The sequence below is a fragment of the Aulostomus chinensis genome, chromosome 4, assembly GCF_037954235.1.
Source record: "Aulostomus chinensis isolate RoL2024-O1b breed Wild chromosome 4, RoL_Achi_v1.0, whole genome shotgun sequence".
In the NCBI taxonomy this organism is placed as follows: Eukaryota; Metazoa; Chordata; class Actinopteri; order Syngnathiformes; family Aulostomidae; genus Aulostomus; species Aulostomus chinensis.
In genome coordinates, this window is record NC_141323.1 from 19,137,283 (window position 1) to 19,151,662 (window position 14,380).

At 42.1% G+C, this 14,380-nt stretch overlaps 2 protein-coding genes across 3 annotated transcripts; one reads left to right on the plus strand and one right to left on the minus strand.

Annotated features, from left to right (window-relative positions):
• Positions 1–1,360: 1,360 nt before the first annotated feature.
• On the plus strand, positions 1,361–8,348 carry LOC147262945 (aldo-keto reductase family 1 member B1-like). Its single transcript, XM_086202269.1, has 10 exons — positions 1,361–1,714; positions 2,046–2,213; positions 2,950–3,066; positions 3,623–3,700; positions 3,812–3,934; positions 4,016–4,122; positions 4,548–4,629; positions 5,076–5,159; positions 5,275–5,357; positions 5,451–8,348. The coding sequence occupies exons 1-10, from the start codon at positions 1,649–1,651 to the stop codon at positions 5,491–5,493; spliced, it is 951 nt and encodes a 316-aa protein (XP_086058395.1). The 5' UTR covers positions 1,361–1,648; the 3' UTR covers positions 5,494–8,348.
• LOC147262946 (aldo-keto reductase family 1 member B1-like) lies at positions 1,523–13,957 on the minus strand. 2 transcript variants are annotated; one of them, XR_015112508.1, is made up of 11 exons: positions 13,786–13,957; positions 12,818–12,985; positions 12,589–12,705; positions 12,356–12,433; positions 11,998–12,120; positions 10,457–10,563; positions 9,200–9,281; positions 8,994–9,077; positions 8,814–8,896; positions 7,185–8,725; positions 1,523–2,736 (listed from the first exon to the last, which is right to left on the minus strand). XR_015112508.1 is itself a non-coding variant. In XM_086202268.1 (10 exons), the coding sequence occupies exons 1-10, from the start codon at positions 13,849–13,851 to the stop codon at positions 8,683–8,685; spliced, it is 951 nt and encodes a 316-aa protein (XP_086058394.1). In that variant the 5' UTR covers positions 13,852–13,957; the 3' UTR covers positions 5,714–8,682. The 2 variants fall into 2 exon arrangements, 1 of the variants encoding a protein (XP_086058394.1); XM_086202268.1 differs by lacking the exon at positions 1,523–2,736 and having other exon boundaries at positions 5,714–8,725.
• Positions 13,958–14,380: the final 423 nt, after the last annotated feature.

The following is a 14,380-nucleotide window of genomic DNA, read 5'->3' on the forward strand; positions in this document are numbered from 1 at the left end:
AGCAGGTGGTGGCAGTCATGGGCAGCATCTCTGTGGGGGGGGATTGTCGCCGCCACCCACGCTGACTCCGAGAGCCTTGAGGGTGAGTAATAACTCTCTTACGCAACATTTCCACATGCTTTGTAAACGCAAAACAATACACAATCTGCCATTTCAATAAACCAATATGTTTACTGACAGAAATTGATCTGTCTGCAATGCCGCCGACGTGCAGCATCCCTGCCGGCTCCCTCGCCAGCCCGTCCGCTGGCTCAGAGTCCTCCGCCAGGACCAGCGGCATTCGGGCCAGTCCGTCCCCCGGCCCCAGCACCAGGCCGACAAGCGGTGGACGGTCCTCCAGGCCATCCGGACCCAGCGGTGCATCCTCCGGCCCACATGGATCCAGCGGGAGGGTCCTCACACAGGCGGTCCTGCAGTCTCAGGAGGACATCATCAGGGAAGTAACGGGGTACAATGAGCTGCTCAACCGCCTTATTATCGTACTAGAGCGTTTAGTTGAGAAAATAAAATCATCTGGCTTCATGAATCGTGTGATTGTTTCTTACCCATTCACATTGGAAATGAAAGTCTGCCGTGCGAGGACGGCTGCCCGGCCGGGATTGGCGTCCATCCCTTCAGCCTCTGGGTCATCCCGTGGGGGGACATGCTGCTCAGCATGGGGGACGCCATGCAGGTTGGCCACATTGTGAGGGACGCCACAAGCCATCACAATGCAGCACACCTTTTCCGGCTGATAGACCAGCACGCCCCCACTCCGGTCCAGACAGCGCCACCGACCCTTCAGCTGGCCGATGGCCCTCTCCACCGCTAACCGAGTGCGAGTGAGGGCTTTTTTTGCACCTTATCCTTTTGTTTTTTGAGTCCAGCTCTAGATTTGACACTGGCCCTCACGCAAAGGTTGAATTGATTTGCATCGATGCAATCTCGACATTTTTTCAGAGGAGTGCAAATCTATGTTGTCGTCCAGTTAACAACCACAACACCACAGAAACACTTTTGGTCATGCAGTTATGTAACATCAGTAGGCTAACTATAGATGTGTTTGTCAAACCTCAACATAAAATTAGTCACACATCAATCCAGACTCTCATTTCTTTCGTGGGTCATTCATTGATTGTCTCTGGTAAATGTTACGTCTTCAAACATTTCTTTTGATTGCCTTTTATTTGTTTACACATTCGTTGCGCTACAATTTTATTTGGACACGGGACAATATGTAACTTTATAACTTTAGTATTACAAAATCAGTAATCATTTAAAAACAGTTAAGACTTTTGTAAAGGCTTCAAAGAACTCCAGAGCGTCTGACAGCCACTCGACGCAGCGTCGTGACTTTGAACGTTCTGCTGTTCGTTTGCATTTTTGCCAAAGTCTACTCATATTGGTGTGTTGACTGCACCGTCACAACAAGCACACTAAGTCAACACACTAAGTCAACTGCACATACCCCTGGGTATGAACTCGCTGTTTTAGGAGCTGTGTGTGGTTTCGTGGTCGTAACACCTCCCCCACCCGCACACCCCTCCTCTTCCTCGACTCCCTTATTCCTATATAGGCTGCCTCCTCCCTCAGTGAACTGTGGCAAGAGTCTGCCTGTACATTTGGCTGCTTAGTGATCAGACCTGTTGAACTGCCTAATATCTCCAACATGATACGTGAAGTTACTCTCAACAACGGAGCAAAGATGCCTATTTTGGGTCTCGGCACATGGAGGGTAAGTCTCTGTGCATTAACTCTATGCGCTTTCGTACCATTAACTGCCTTGCTAATAAGTTTGTTACTCTCTCTCTCTGTATCAGCATCAACCCCCATAATCTTTTGATTCATTTCATCAGGCCCTAATGGACTGAGATACAGTTTACTGATTAATACTTAAAACAGCTGCATGAATGACACCAGCAATGAAAGAAAGACTTTTCTGACCATGTCAAATATTCGAAATAGTCACTCATAAAAGCCAGAACCATTCATTCGAAGGCGACTTCAATGACGGGTGATGCTTATCTGCATGTGTAAATTCCTTCTCTTTGTATTGCACTGCACAGGCGGGTGAAGGGCAAATTTTGGAGGCTGTGAAAACAGCCATAAATACCGGTTACAGGCACATCGACGGTGCTTACATCTACCAGAATGAGGGGGAAGTTGGGGATGCAGTCGGTGCCATGATTAACAAAGGAGCAGTGAAGAGAGAGGATCTGTTCATCGTCAGTAAGGTAGAGTCGGTCAGCCCACAGAGATTTTAGTCCACAGTTTTGAACTTCAACTGCATTTTTTTCCCCCGTCCTCAGCTGAACTCGAAATACAGAGCTTCTGCAGTTTACTTAGGTCACACCCAGGAACAGGACTGGGAATTAAAACAGCCCTGGAATCTGCCTCAGCCCAGCCCAAAACAATTGGTGCCGTGAAAATGAAACAGTCTGCAGCACAGATTTGAATTTCAACTCATAAAATTATCAAGGATATCCCAGTAGCACTGATATTGATTGGATGTTCAGTGTAACAATGTCGTACGCTGGTTGGACAGTGGAAGACGGTAACATGAAAGCTCAAAACACGGTGTAGCTCATGACTAAACTGATGATACATAGGCTGTATTTGTTCAGCTAAAGTAGAATACTCACTTGAAAAGGGAGGACATGCTCAGGTTGTAAGGCCGGCTGGCAAGTTGGGATGCAGAAAATAATTCAGGCTGGAGCCAGAGCGAGTGTCCTCCTCTGCCTGAGGTCTTTTCTCAATCTGTATAAACAAATGGTTAAAAAAATGAAAAAAAAAAACAGGGTTTATGTAGGCAATTACTGTTTTATAGTACATTATATATAATCTACAACATGCATTTCCCCTTCATAATACTTAACACCAAATAAAGATTATGAACAACAATTCTGGATTCTCCAGACTCCTCAAAAAGCCAGTCGCAACCAAATAAATCCTCTCCCTCTCCCTCCGTAGTTATGGAGCACCTTCCACCTCCCGTCTCTCGTGAGGAAGGCTTGTGAGAAGACCCTCAGTGACCTGAAATTGGACTATGTGGACCTCTATCTCATGCACCTCCCCATAGGAGTACAGGTTTGTACTCTGGCTTCCAAGAAAATAGTAAACCTTTTAAAAGAAATGCTCAAAAAATGGTGGCATGGTGGTGCAGTGGTCAGCACTGTCGCCTCACAGCAAGAAGGTTCCGGGTTTGAGTCCCGGCTCGGGCACGGGATCTTTCAGTGTGGAGTCTTCATGTTCTCCCTGTTCCTGTGTGGGTTCTCTCTGGTACTCCAGCTTCCTCCCACAGTGCAAAGTCATCAAGAGAGGACGAGGCTGATTGATACTCTAAATTGACTGTAGGTGTGGCTGTGAGTGTGAATGGTTGTCTGTCTGAATGTGTTGGTCCTGTGATGGACTGGTGACCTGTCCAGGGTGAACCCTGTCTCTCGCCTGAAGGCTGCTGGGATAGACTTCAGCCCCCCCCCCCCCCCACCCTTTACAGGATAAGCAGAAGAAAATGGATACCCTTTGTTAATTACTAGCCCAGAACATTTCCTCTTCAACCTCAGCTAAGAGTGGCTGTTTCTTTTGGATCACCCAGAAATAGAGCAACAGCAGACTAAATTGTGTTCTTATATTTCTTTTGTAGCCAGGGGATGACCTTTTCCCTGTGGATGAGGAAGGCCAGGCTATTTCTGATGACAGCAACTTCTTAGACACTTGGGAGGTAATTTGAAGGGCAGCGCGACTAACTGTTAACAAAACTATAAACACGGAAACAGCAGCACCTGTGCTGGCACCTTTGCCATGATTCATCTCTTATGTTTGTGTCTTACAGGCTATGGAGGAGCTAGTAGATGCTGGCCTGGTCAAGGCTATTGGCGTTTCCAACTTCAACAAGAATCAGATTGAAGCAATACTTAACAAGCCAGACCTCAAGCACAAGCCGGCCACCAACCAGGTACCAAACCAGCCCTCTTTATGACACAATCATAGGTCAATAAACTGGGTGTATCTGATTGATGCGGGCCTATGTGTACAGGTGGAGTGCCACCCATTCCTCACCCAGCAGAAGCTGATTAACTACTGCTTCTCAAAGAACATCCCAGTGACGGCGTACAGCCCCTTGGGGTCCCCTGACAGACCCTGGTGAGAGACACGACTCAGCTGATTCCAATATGACTTGAGAGTACGATTTCACATCAGGTTTTATGTTTCTATCAGACACAAATGGATTATGTGAAAAAAAATGAAGCGTATTTTGCTCAAGCTTGCGATAATCTTTTGACCAAGTTATGCTTAAGGAAATGAGACAAAGGATTTTTTGCCCCTCAGAAACTTTAGGAAACGTATCCTTCGCCTAACATTCTACAGTCAACATTTAGGCTAATTGGTTATAAGCTAAAAAACAAAACAAAACAAAACAAAAAGGTAAAATATAATCAAACTCAAAATGAGCTTGAAGCATTCTTTTTGTTTTGTAATGGCAATATCATCTAGTTAGTACTCACAGTGTTTACTTGTCAACTGCAACATGTAGTAAGCGTACATTTTATGCTATCATTATCGAAAAGGGCTTCGTCAGAAGAACCGTCTCTGCTGGAGAACCCGAAGATAAAGGCCATTGCCGAAAAGTACGACAAGACTCCAGCACAGGTACAAAAAAAAAAAAAAATCTCAGTAAAGCTTTCGAATTATTTTGAATATCCTATTTATTCCGGCATTCTTAAGTACTCACAAAAAGTACTCTAACATGAGTCAGTATATCGATACGCTTGCGTCTTTTTGAGATGTCATGCTCTGATTTTCAGGAAGCACAGACAAATGTAGTCCAGAAAAAAGTGGTCGTAGATAATCCATCCTATTAGCGTTTTATTACCCTCGTCCTCCGTTTTTTAGCAGAGCGCATCATGCACGAGTGTCTCACTCCAATCAGTAAAAACCGGTACTGTATTGGAGTGATTTCTGTCTGCGTCCAATTCAATTAACGCATGACTGCTTGGTGAATGGAAAGATTAACTTGAAATGAAACTGTGATCCGTCACAAATCTAGTCATGCAAAGGCTTTCACGAGGGAATAATGCTAAGCATTGTCCCCCCAGATCCTCATCAGGTTTCACATGGAGAGGAACATGCCTGTGATTGTCAAGTCAGTGACACCACATAGAATTAAGGAGAATTTCCAGGTATACAAACTGTGCCTCTAATTCCAAATTATTTGACTTTCATTGTTGTTTTTTTTACTGTTACTATCTCTTGTTGGTATTATCAAGGATTCAACTCAATTTTTTTCCCTTGCAGGTGTTTGATTTTTCATTGAAAGAGGACGATATGAGGATTTTGCTCGGTTTAAACCAGAACTGGAGAGGTTTCCCCATTTCATGGTGAGTCGATGGGCGGACAAGCAGAATAGAACCTCAAGTTTTGTTTTTTTTTTTAAAAACAAGTAACATATTGTCTTCTTCTTTTCTCTACAGGGCCTCCAAACACAAAGACTTCCCTCTGAATGCAGATTATTAACCCCTTCCACATTTTTCTGGTTAATTACATGCTGGTATTGTTTGAGCCTCACTTTCCCTGGTGACCATGTTCAAGTATCCTTGAGCAAGATGCTGAACTCTTAACTTCTCTTTATGGCCCTACGATGCCCCCCCCCCCCCCCAAACCCACCCAATATCAGTTGGGATAGGGCCCACCCCCCTGAACAGATAAGCGAATAGAATATAATAGAGAATATAGAAAATGGAAGGATGGAAGCATACTTGTGGAATTTATGTGCAACAGACATGTGATCACAAGAAATGTTATGTAGCTACGCACAAGGAAGGTCAGTGGATGTCCTCCACAACAAAAATAGGTCTAGTTTGATGTTAAAAAAAAGAACTTTAACAACATGAAAAAACAAAATAATCTTCTTAATCAAACACAACTGGCTATCGATTTAAAATGATTGATTTCGGGAATTTTTGTTAATGACATTTAATAACCTAACCCACTTTTAATGTCCTAAGTTAATTTCTTGTAATAAACTTGTCTAGACAGATACATTGGATGACATCTTCTAATTCGTATTCTCTGATAATTTAATCCAAACAACTCTAGAACACAGTACGTTTCTTCCCCATTTATTAAATGAACAATAGCAAAGAAGGCAAATGAATCCAACATGGCAAGTGTGGCTGCACACAAATAAAACTAGCTTGTAATAATACAGACATGCATGTCTACTCTAGACACACACACAAACAGGGATTTTAATTGAAATCATATCAGCAACACTTAGCTGATTGACAGATTGGGGCTGATCCACTATCCCTTCCTCCAGTTTAGTGTTGGGAAGAATTATCCACCAGCACAACAAGATATTTTCACTGATGTAATCTTGAAATAAGGGTGACTGTCAAACATGAGCCGTAATAAAGCTTCAATTGTACTTCAAGCGTATAATCAGAGTGTTAGACAGCGTGCAAGGCTGATTGCGTGTGTGTGTGTGTGTGTGTTCACTTGGAAGAGAGAGTAACGCAAGCGAGGTGTCGTAACTTTGCTCGAAGCCAAAGGTCTGCTGAAACAGAAGTGCGACATTTTCCTGGCATTATCTTGTCGCAAATCAGGATTTTAGGCGTAGCAGATGTGCTGATGAAAACACTTTCTGAGAGAACTGCACGCGAGGCAATCATATTCTGAGGTTGATTTGCTCACTAAGTCAAGAGTTACAACATCAACCGAAACTCTTTACCAGTGGTAAAAGTATATTGTGACTCATCGTGGCAGCCTCCACGCACGCGACACGTGCTACGCTCTCACACCGTGAACTGAACACGTTGAGCTCATCCAGATGTAGACTCCATACGGTCTTGGATATGGTGCAATGAAAGAAAATGCGATTTTGTGGTTTGGAGCAAGACACATAGGCTAGGTTACGCCACGCAAAAGTGGTGGTATCCTCGACATGACATGTGGATGGGATTGTTTAAAGAACAACGAAAGAAGCCAGTCTGCACTGCCGAAAAACCGAGCAAAGCCTTGAGGAGTCGTGTTGTATTTTATAACAGGCTCGCAACTTAACACACCCACTGCACACTCTCACGAACACAACAGCTGTAGTTCGATATACCCAGGTTGTCAGTAACCGATGTAAAACTTGGAATTTGCTTGCAAAGGACTACCTGGTGGCCACTCATACACATCCACAACACCTTAGATGGACTGACCTTCAGTTGGACCAACTTTTTATTATTCTTCAGTACCAGTTTATATCAGCCATGTTGCTGTTGTCTGGAGTCGAAGTTTGGGAGTATCTGTGGAGACGATGGTGTCGCTTGGAGGGGTTTATTCACATTTCAGTTTCCGTCAACCTTACTTAATGTGAGACTCTTTGTAGGTGATAACCCAACTGCAGACATGAACAGACAGGAGATTGGATCATTGCAGCAGAGGATGACATAAAAGCATACAATTTCCTAACATGAAACCAAACAATGTCGGTAAGTGTTCCCCTTCATAGATCAGGAAAAAATTGGTGTATACCGTTGACAAACATTGCATTTTGCCTCTTTGGTTTGGTGTTGATTTTGTCTAAAGTGGATATAAAACAAGCGTTTGAAGAAAAACCTTGTATTAAACCTTGTTGTGTATTTCAAATGCGCTCATAAAAGTAATTGACATTATTTTGTAACAAACTCCATTGTTGTCGCAAAATGCAAATACAAATTCTAAATTGAAACTAATTCCTAATTGCCGATTCCATATTTAAAACAAGTTCGTCAACTGTCCCACCACATTTGGTGGCGACTGTGTGGATGTGGCTATCCAATTGCCTTACAAATCATTCCATTGTATTTACTGACCTCTTGTGGTCATTAAGAGACAAACACAACAATCTTCCCCCAAATCTCTCCATTTTATTTCTCCAGCAGGACAGTGTTATGATTTCCGATACACGGCAAGTGTAAGTAACTATTCCATGTTATACTTCATACACATGGTTCCGAGTAACACACAGATAAAGAGTGATGCACTTTACGTAAGACAGAATAGTGTAACAGTTTTTTGAAGTGCTATTCGTCACATGAAAAATAGGAAGTTTGGGCTATTTAGGAGTGCTTGGAAGGTAATTTCAGGTTGTATTACATTTGCGCATAAAATAAAATTCATATTAGGATCTGGTTGGATTTTTTTTTTTCAGTAACATGTAAACCTACCAATAAAACACTAATAATGCTCTTCCTATTGTGGAACGTTTCTTTTCCAGAACTAACTTGGAAATCCTTACTTTTGAACATCAATAATAAATCTATATTTGGCACATTTTTGTTCTTCAGGACCTTCAAATGCTACGACAAACTTAAGCTACACATTGGACACAAGTATATACTTCCTACCCTCCTCAGACAACATGAATGAAGCAGATAGAGCAACAAGGATCATTTTACAAAATGAGGCTTAGAGTTGAATAACAAGTGCAAAACTGGAAGCCTAAACGACATCCAAACTTTTTTTGTTGTCACATTTAGACTGAGCTGCTTTATTTTGCTTTTAAGTCTTTGGAGTGTGCGTAAATCTGTAAGGGGACGGGACCAGTAACAGTGCAACTCTTGAGAAAATGTAAAATCTTTTGTTTCAAGGCCACATTAAAGGCGCCAACTGCCCGAATGAGCAGGAAAGCTAGCAAACCCACTGTCCACGTGTGCGACATCACCGTGTTTCCTCTCAGAACTCCGCATTAAAAGGGTAGTCTTTGTGCTTTGTGCTCCTATGGGGAGAGACAAACAAAGGTATCACAAATGTTGCCTGATGCCTCAATATATCGTGAATGCAACAAATAAGCCCATTCATCTCACCACTGCATGGGACAGACTCTCCAGTTCCTGTGGAATCCTAGTATAGTCTTCACTTCCTCCTCGGTTAGTTCAAAGTCAAACACCTGCAGGTATTTTCACAACAGTCCTCATAAACTGAGCATGTAAAGAGGATTGAGGCCAAATCCCGGCAAATATTTGAGCAATTTCTTGGCTAGTTACCTTGAGATTCTCCTGAATGCGCTGAGGTGTGACTGATTTGGGAATCACGATTATGTTCCTTTGGATAGGGAAGCGGATAAGGACCTAAACATGGAGTTACACATGGAAGGATATTTAACCACATGAACTGGAATAAAAGGCAGTAGTTTCTTTATTCCACACAGGAAGTATCTGTTCAACGATTTTGAAGATGTGGGGTGCCTTACCTGAGCAGGTGTTTTATTGTGCTTCTGAGCAATGGCTTTGATGTTGGGATCCTCCAAAAGTGATGGATCCTCTGGTTTAGCCCTGCAGTTTACACACAACATACCATTTCACGTTCAGCGTTCTGATGACAAACACAGAGGGCGATCACTGAATGTAGAAAGGGGTTGCTCTACTCGCTACAAAGGCAGGGCGGGAAAAGTGTCACACCCTTGATGTATGTGAATGATGAATCTTTTTAGTATTGAACAGTTTCAAATGTATTTTAATGTTTGAAATGATTTTATCCATTAAAAAAAAAAAAAAAAGATTTTTCAGCGTGGGTGAAAAGTTCTGGGTCAGGGTAAAAGCTGTATTTAGGGGAAAGAAAAGTGGCAGGGGGGTCAAAATGAAGTGATTATTTTCTTTTTCCCCTCATTTAATTATATGTTCCACACTCATATGAACATGCCCCCTGTCCTGTAAAGCCAAGTTATGATGTTAAAACTCTTCTTCTCGTTTTATTTTATTTTTTAGTCCTTTTTTTTCCTCCTTCGATCTCTCATATTTGTTTTTGCTGTTACCGGCCCCATAAATAGTCACTTTACTATTGGCACTTGTGATTTCTTTTGGCCATTTTTTTCTGGTATTGTCATTAGTTGTTGTTTTTATTGCCGACGCTTGTATTATGTTGGGTTTGTGCGGACATTGTGGGGTTTTCTTTGTGAATGTGTGTTTTTTTTTCCTGCTCCCTAGACCAGTTAAGGTGGGTGATGCAAACCCTGGTAAGAAATGAGTCCATGCAAGTGATCCTTTGGTATTCACAAGTTTTACTGGACAGGTTACTTAAGATGATGGAACTCAGTCTTTCACCGTTTCTGTAAAAACTTGTGGCTCTGTTGCTTTGTAAGTCCTGATGTTCAGTCTGGCTTATGCTTTTTTTGTTTAATATTGTACAGCCAATTCAATATGTTATAATCACGGCATATTTAATTGGCGTTGTTTATAAATATGTTTCTTCCTCAACCCCTTCACTCACGTCTCAGGTGGGATGGACAGAGATGCGTGGACAGGAAAGGAATTGAGGATGTACAAACAGAAAGAAGAGGCAGATGTGTGACACATGACAAAATCCGCAGCACTGACAAAGAGGAACCACAGTCACAAGGCAGACATAAGGTTGACAAATACTGAGCCAGCAATCAAGAAATCTGACCCAAATTGTAGAACTCTACTGAGTCATCCAGCTCAGAAGTGTTTTTACTGTTATGCAAACTGACCAGGGTCTGTCGGGGGACCCAAGGGGGCTGTAGGCTGTCACTGAGATGCCATGAGAGTGGCAGAAGTTGATCAGCTTCTCCTGAGTCAGGTATGGGTGGCACTCCACCTGGGAAACACACACACACACACACCGCAAAAACCATGGATTAATGAGGCAGCCAACTGCAATACTACAATACTACATAATGGAAGCTCAGGTCAGTTACAGAAAGCATGTTTAGGGAAAACCCCAAGTTTGTTAACCTTAAAATGAGGATGGGTTTTCTATTTCAGAAAGAAAGTAAATGCAAACCTGAAAAAGAGGAGTAACTCTAGCCCATCTCAGAAAGAGAGGTAACTTAAGCTCTGACTATGTTACTATGGTGGCTGAGTCTGTAAAGCTAACCTGCTCAAAAGCATGTTTTCTTGCCTGGATCTTGAGTTTATCTCTGTCTCTTACAGATGCTGTTACATTTCCACCATCATTCATTCAGTCCAAGTCACGCAAGTTTTAGTCGAAGTTTTACTGTCTAAGTGAATAAAAATCAAGGCTGGTTTACATAGTCTATTATGCATACTATATAAAACACTCTTTTTCTGTCAAGCATGGTATGAGAAGGTGTTCATGAGTCAGACTTCTTTTTGTTAGCTAATGCTATCAAGAATGGTAGTGTCAGCACTCTCTCCATGTTGATTTTTAGAGACATGGTGCACTCGCTTAACTCAGCTTCAAGCTAGTTCACATTGATTAAATTAACTCAAATCAGCTGTACTGAAACTGAGAACTCAAGAGGTTGCCAAACCTCCTTGCTGAGACTGACCACGGTATGGTGACAAAGTCATCATTTATCCTGTTCTTGTCTGTTGTTGAGATTCAGCATTGGTAAGGACAAATGAAATGTTACGCAGACATTCACATTTGGCCAAAAGTAAATACTGCATGATATAGGATGTACTATAAATTATGATGAGTCTAATTCGTTGGTGTCATCTCTGTACCACTTATATAAAAAAAAAGAGGTTTTCTTTGCTTAGTAACTCGAAAAATTCCCGCTAAGCGGAAAATAACCACAAAAATTGTCTATTTGGAGGCACAAGCTGACATTTGACATTACACTTAATGTACTTTTCAATCATTTTAGGACATATATTCAACAAAATTCAATTTCAAAGACGTCTTGGGTCTGTGTTTGGCATCAAGAGGCAAGGAAATGGGGTTGTATTCTAATATATGACAAGATCAGGACAAACAGGACGCTGATGGTGAATGACGGTTCTGGAAAACAGCAGGACTATAAGGTCACCATGGCTAATTGGTCTGGCCTGAGGGGGAACTGCTGTGGTTGGCTGCGAATTACCAAGACATTTATTTCTCTGACCTGGGAGGGGGATGACAGATAATGACACTGCCTCTGCGAAGGTCTCCTCCCTTTGAGGAGGACAATGAAGTTGATCTTGCTACTAAAACAGACTGCAGTATCGTTTCAAAACACAGAGCCAGTCCAGCTTAAATGGATTTTAGCTGGACTAGCTCACATGGATTTTGTCGGGTAAAAAGTACCTGGTTGTTAGCAGGCTTGTATTTGAGGCCGGGCTTGTTCAGGATGGCTTCAATCTGCTCCTTGTTGAAATTTGAGACACCAATGGCTCTAACCAAGCCAGCATCGACCAGTGCCTCCATCCCCTGAGGAAATTGAACATGAAGCATTACACTGGGAGTTGACGTGAAGATTAGAACAAATACTGAACAAAACCTGTGCACACAAGTTACTAGACTTATTACAATATCCCTGCTCTGTTCCCTTGAGCTTCAGCAACTTTCTGTGCATTTCAAATAACTCATCCACCATACTTTACTTTTTTACTTTCATCCTCAAGACGTTTCATGCAAATAAAAGCAGTTTGTCTCCTGAACCTACCTCCCATGTCTCCAGAAAGTGAGTATTATCATTGATGGTCTCTCCATTGCTGTCCAAAGGAAACAGCTCACTGCCAGCCTGTGTAGTAACAAACAGGCTTGAATGCAATAAACAAATGAATGTTTCTGGCAACACTTTAAAAGGGATTCTTATAGAAATGGTATGTATATTATTTTATGGACATAAAATGAACACAAGATCCAGAGAGTCCTTAGCAGGACAAGAGTGCCTACTTTGAAGCCCATAGGCCAGTGCACCAGGTACAGGTCCAGGTAGTCCAGCTTCAGATCACTAAGCGTCTTCTCACAGGCTTGCCTCACCATTGACTTATCATGGAAAGTGCACCACAGCTATGCAAAGAAAGAATTGCCTTGTCATGGTGAGTTTGCACAAACTAGTCCTGTTACATAACTTCAACGATTTATCAACAAAGGCTGTATAAGCACATAAAGGTGAACAAACCTTGCTAACAACGAAGAGATCCTCTCTCTTGACCACGCCATCTTTGACCATCGCCTGGATGCCCTCTCCCACCTCTGCCTCATTCTGGTAGACATATGCTCCATCTATGTGTCTGTAGCCTGCTGAGATAGCCGCTTTCACCGCCTCAGTGACCTTTCCAGGTGGAGACTGATAAACACACTGGGTTATTTATCACCAAGTACATTTAAAAACAACTATTTTAACTTTATGACATATCATCACAACATTATGGCATGATACACTTTTGCACCAGCACTTGCACAGCATTCAACATAATTCAAGCACCAAACTGTGCAAAAATGTTACTCATGTGGACAGTTTGGTAGAATGAGGTCACACTCTGGCGGCCCCACCCGTGAACTCGCTGCAATTTACTGTATATCTCGTGTCTTTTTTGCAGCAATATCCTAATATTTATATATTAAAAGTGAGGGAGCAATATAATACAACTGCTGAGATACGCGAGTGATTACAAAACATAGGTAGTAACTCTAAAGACTTAAAAAAAAAAGGAAGGTCTTAGTTTATCAGCCTTTGATTGTTGGTTGCTATAACAAGACACGGTTCAAGGGAACCGACGCTGTTAAACTGAATGACAATTAAGCTTAACGTATTTAGCTGCGTAACCCGAGCCAGCAGTTTTGCACACGGCGGCAAAGCTTCTAGAGAAAGCTACACGGCTGCAATGCATTAGCTAAGGCTAGTGACATGCAAGTTAGCTGTGACCAATGTAAATAAAAACCGCTGCAAAACGAAATTACGTGTAAAACAACCAGTCACACGCCAGTTCAGGTTCACATTTACATTATACCAGTGATTTTGATTACTCCACGTCAACTTTACCGGTACAGCCACGCTTTGTAAGTAGGTTCAGCTAGCTTACTTCACAATGTAAAAACCTAATGTCAATCAAGAAAAACATAGTAACGTAAATAGGTAACACGCACCTTCCAAGTCCCCAATCCAAGAATGGGCATTTCAGCACCGGTGTTCAGTTTCACTGTTTTTGCCATTTCTTCAGAACAACTCCTGACAGCGTGTAGAATCAGAGAACGCAACAGCACCGCGGAAGACACAGCACCCGCAACCGAAAGGTAAACCCCATTGAGGAAGTTCCTCAAATTGCAGTTCCTTGAGTGGCCACTTGAGGCTGTCTATAAAACAGTGTCATGCAAAAATAAAACAGATTTTCTAAAAATAAACTACACCAACTGCCAGAAAGCTCGATGGAATGTGTTCAGTGCGAATTGGAGTCCCACTATCCTAAAGGCGGTTTCTGCCTTCATTTACAAAACTCTGATCCCACTTGATATAACACCTCTTGCACATGACCTGAAGTATAGAATTATATCTAAAATTATATGGATGTAGTGCCTGAGACCTGTTTCATGCACATCTCCATGTTCCAGATATGCACCTCAATGGACCTGAAGAAAGAATTATTATGTTTAATACTGTTATGCCCCCTAATTATGGCATTACATAATAGTGGAAAAACTAGATCAAACTTTCATTTTGACTGTTTTTATATTGATGAAGAAG